This window comes from Solanum tuberosum, unplaced genomic scaffold, assembly GCF_000226075.1.
Source record: "Solanum tuberosum cultivar DM 1-3 516 R44 unplaced genomic scaffold, SolTub_3.0 scf00235, whole genome shotgun sequence".
Classification (NCBI taxonomy): domain Eukaryota; kingdom Viridiplantae; phylum Streptophyta; class Magnoliopsida; order Solanales; family Solanaceae; genus Solanum; species Solanum tuberosum.
In genome coordinates this window covers 448897-453979 of record NW_006239159.1, presented here as the reverse complement: position 1 = coordinate 453979, position 5083 = coordinate 448897, and the positions used below count along the sequence as shown (strand labels likewise).

At 33.8% G+C, this 5083-nt stretch overlaps 1 protein-coding gene across 1 annotated transcript; it reads right to left on the bottom strand.

Annotated features, from left to right (window-relative positions):
- Positions 1 to 394: 394 nt before the first annotated feature.
- On the bottom strand, positions 395 to 4387 carry LOC107062496 (agamous-like MADS-box protein AGL29). Its single transcript, XM_015313164.1, has 3 exons — positions 4301 to 4387; positions 1752 to 1823; positions 395 to 631 (listed from the first exon to the last, which is right to left on the bottom strand). Exons 1-3 carry the CDS (start codon positions 4385 to 4387, stop codon positions 395 to 397), a joined length of 396 nt encoding a protein of 131 aa, XP_015168650.1.
- Between the last annotated feature and the right edge of the window lie 696 nt (positions 4388 to 5083).

Here is a 5083-nt window from a genome sequence, read left to right as displayed (position 1 = left end):
ATGACTTAATATCATACGAAATCCAGAACCTTTTATTTGTAATCTAAAACCTCATATAGATCGATAATTGATTACTAAAAACAAGTGAATTAATTTAAAAGACAACAATTTATCATGATAGAAAACTCAATCGCTAGTAAAGTCTTATCCAAGCATAGCTTCAATTTTAAGAGCTCTGACTATAAACTCCATGATAATTCTGAGTTCAAGATTCTTCCTCCTCTTCTGGCTCAAGGGAAACATTTAAATCAAACTTCAGATGCTCGACCAAAATAGAGCTTTGTGTTTCTTTTTTAATCTTGTCTACCCGCAACTTCAATGCCAACTTTTGCTCCTCCATATGTTTATCTTGAGGTATTTCTGAACTAGGGTGAAGAATCTTATGCATTAGTAGTCATTTTTTTTCTTTCTCGTTACATGTTTGCAATTCTTTATGGAGATCTTCCAATGCCTCAAAATAATTTGATTTGCCCTCAGCATATTCACGTTGGTGATCCTCTAGTTTCACTTTGAGAAATTTTTCAATTATTTCTTCTATGCTTGTGGAACCATAGGAACATGGTTTTCCACCTGGTGAAAAGAGCATCACACCAACTTCAGCTCCAGTCCGAGTTGCAAACTTCTTTGCATCCTGAAACAAAGTTTTTTTTCTTTTTGAGAAACTCACAGCACGATCTCTCTCAGACTCAATGAACTTCATTTCAATTTTTTGCTTGCCTTTTTTGGTCTCATTTTCCATTGCAAAAGAAAATGATTTGAAGAAGAAAGTAATATATTTTTGTTGAATAAGGTTGAGCAATTTTAAGAGGAACACTCGTTTAATTTATAGTAGGTGTGTGAGTGTACTGCTCACGAGTATTGTAATGTTTTCTTGTTATGAGTCTAGGTATCACATGTATTGTCATGTTTACTTAATGCTTTCATATTACGAGTCTATCTATTTATTTTATGCTTTCATATTACGGGTCTTTCTATCACGTATGTTTTCACATTTTTTAATGCATTCATATTATGAGTCTATTATCACATTCATATTACAAGTATATATTTTCATATTATGTGATTCTATTACAAGATTACCTTGTAACTCAACAAAAATTATGAAGTTGCAAGGTAATAATGCCGAATTAAATTTAAAGAAAAATAAAAAAATAAACAATGCTTACATATATATGATGATGTTGAAGGTGGACCAATTAGAGAAATGGTAGAATTATCTCTTTGTGACCTATAGGTCACAAGTTCGAACCATAAAAGCGACCACTAAAAATGATATTGTCAATTGTGCATCACAACTAAACCCTTACAAAAATTCTACTAATGCAAAATGTTTTATGCAATGACTGGGTTATTCTATTAATATACTATCAATGTTAATTATTTTGGATTTCCACATTAAATTGGTAGAGGTTACTTGGTTTCTATATATGATCTTGAGAAATTCTTTCTTCATGGGATAGCTTTTGCGGTTAAGTTATGCCTAAGATTTATTTGTTTAACATGGTATAAGAGTCATGTTCATCCCAATTCATTATTTATCAATGTTCTCCCTCCCCCTTAATCTTACATTGGCCACACACCAAATGCACAAGTGCTCGTCCACCTGTATTAATTTGATGTTAACACTTGTTATTCAAATTTAATAATATTCGAGAAAATTATATTATGCACTGTACATGTGTAGCTTAGCCTATAGATCTATTATTTGAATAAGAAGTATGTGTATTTCATTTATCTACAAATTTTAGTACCTCAGCTACTTGAACATCACCTTTTGGTGAGGATTCGATATCTCGCATAACTTTCACCTTGTTGGTCACTACCTGGAAATTTAACAATAATTTAAAGGTAAACAATCTCTCAACCCCGACTCATACATAGTAAGAGTAAAATTTGTGTATACCTGCACTCTTCAGACTCTACTTGTGAGATGTTACTGGTATTTGTTGTTGTTATGACAAGGTTCAATGATAGTTAGAATAGATATGGTATTTTGTAGCCCTGGTAGACTAGTAAAATGGGCTTCATAACTTATTAATCTTAAAGATGTGGGCCTGAAGTAGCTAGCCGGTACACACGTTCAAATAAGAGTTTTTCTTAACCCAATTAAAAATACATGACACATTTTTATTACATATACTATGATTTCTAAATCGTGATTAATTAATACTCATTTGACGTTGATTTATAATTTAATCGTAGTATATTTATATATTTGATGGTAACACAATAAACTGTGAGTAAATAGTTTACAGCATACCAATATTTAAGTAAGTTGGACATAAAAACTAACTTTGTTTTAGGCACAACGGATTTGAGGCCTCATTACCATTTCAACAAGCAAGTGAATCATTTGCTTTAGGCCCAAAATATTTGAGGCTCAAAAGTTATTAAAATATTTATTTGGGATAAGACACAAGCACCCCCCTAGACTATGACCGAAATTTCAAAGACACACCTTAACTAAACTAAGGTCATATTACTCTCCTGAACTCATTTTTTTTTAATTCTGCACACCTTTTCGCTTACATTGCACACTTTGTGAGTCCAGTTAGTAGAGGCGTGTCGAATATGTTTGGAGCCCACGTATGCTAAAAAGGTGTACAGAATTACAAAAGAAATGAATTCAGGGAGTAATAGGACCTTAGTTTAGTTATGGTGTGTCTTTGGGATTTTGGTCATAGTCTAAGTGGGTACTTGTGTCTTATCCCTATTTATTTAAATATTTCTTATCATTTGTAGAAGTAGTACAACATTTTTCATTTAATAAATTTCTATGCTCTCTTTTTATCAATTTGTACAATCTAATTATTGATCTAAACTCCGCACTTAGTTGAAGTAAAATAGAAGATTATATTATTACAGAGCATGGATATCATGTGAGACATAATTTTATCCGCCACGAAATGATTCTATAATGAAATTCCCATTGGTCGGTTGTACACATTTTGAAAAGGAACTATGTTGGCAGAATGCAAACAGTCAAAATACTCACACGACATACTGAATAAAAAGAACAAAGTTGACTTCATGTCCTAGGAAATCGAAATTTGGTAGTTGTTATCTTTTCCTACATCCTCAATCTCCCAATATAATTCCCTCATTGTGAGAGGGATCATCAAATTTTTCTAATATTTGAAAATAATGTCATCGACTGATAGAAAATGAAGATCCCTCTATACATATGCAAAATAGAGTGATGGCAAGACAAAAACTGTAACATTCCAAAAATTTCTAAGCGAAGATATGAATCATTCTTTATTTGCGTATAAGGTTGTATCGTGTGATACTTAAATCATGCTTAGGTTTTAAGGTCAAATCTTTAGTGAGGGAATAGATTTGGAGATGAATTAAGGTCAAAAGAATTCTCAAGCACAAAGTTGAGTAGACAGTTTCCTTACCAGTTAATCTTTTGTAACATATCGCAAATTGAAATAACTAGGAAGGAGTTAATAATTGGAAATAGTCATTTTTGGAAAGATGAAAATCTGGAAATTTTGTTAAGTTAGAATAAGTTGAGTTTTGGTCAACTTCAAATGGCCATAACTCCTAGCTCAGGATAAATTAGGTGTACTTCCAGATATGGTAGGAAATCTCTTGGAATAATATTTCCAATGCCGCCAAGTTTGCGCGATTCCGAGTTCATATGAGTGAGATATCCCTTTTGGAAGTTGGTCTGTTTGAATTAGGAAAGTCTAATCCAAATTTTTGGAAGGGTATTTTAGTCTTTTCCTTACCAATTATTTTAATTCGTTTTTAGGAGTTTAATTTGGGGAAAATTTAGATTTTAGTCAGTTTAGAAAAGTTGAAGATCACGCTAGGTCTTGGAGAAAGGAGAAAATAGGAGAAAGGAGAAGAGAAATCAAGAATCGTCAAGAACGTTTGAGTTTAGCTTGTGGATTTCATCAAGGGGTGATCCCTACGAGGTATGTGAGATCACATAGCGATGATTTTAGTTCACCCACGCGCCAATCATGATTCAATTCAGAAAAGTTTATTAGATTCAAAAGTAAATCCCTTGAATTCTTGATGAAGTTCGTTTGAATCCCTATGGGTTGTGTTGTTGGAGTTTGCTTGAGATTAATTCATGTTTTTAGGAGTGTTTTTTAGTAGAATCTGATGTATATTGAGGATATAAATGATTCTAAGTGTTTGGGGAAACAAACAATTGAGTTTGGAGGGTTTAGAGATGAAAAACGGAGAAGAAAAGTCACCAAACACCTGGGGATAGGGGTGGGGCGTCGCGCCAGCCAGAGCGCCCCAAAAGGGTCTCTGAATCTTCACCCTTGGGGTTTCGCACCAGCCAGAGCTCCCCATACCAGTCCCTGAATGTTGAAGGCTGGCGCCCCGTGCCTCTCAGAGCACCAGGGACGCCAATTCTCCCCATTCGTTCCCCATCTTGTCGTACTTGTTCCTTAGCAATGTGCCTATGTTTCTTAGTTGATTCCAACACTCTTAGGTACACCTAAACATCATGACATCATCCATAAGCATGAGATCATGAACCTCATCCATAATTCAATTCAATTAAAGTTAAGAGTCAAGTCTAGAATTTAAGAAGCAAGTCAAGAAAAGTTTATAAAAGTTTTCAAAAGTCTTTCACAAACATTTTAACTTGACTTAAGTTTCGAGTTAAGCAAAGAGTAAAGAGTTGAGTTCATTTCTCAAAAATCTATAAGGAAACTAAGTATTCCCAAGAGTTTAAAATGTTTTAACATTTGAACAAGAAAGGGAACATCGATTCCAAGAGAGCTTTTAACCTACGTTTTGAGAAATTATCTCAAACCAAAGAAAAGTTTGTTTTAAAAACATATGAGCTAAGTATATTTTGGGAGTAGAATTGAGCACCGATATGGGGATGCGAGTTCATATTAACTCAAGTCTCCATAAACCATGTAGCCATCATGGTTAGTAAAGGATCGTACATTTTAGATGACTCCTTAAGTTGCTTTTTAGCATAGATTAGTGGATCCACTTAGTTAAGGCGTTATATATGACAGTAACGTATAGGACAGTTCTGGCAGCGTGGACAAGACGTTGTATCACCACTTAGGCTCATACTGGTGGTTGTCGGTTATAGAAT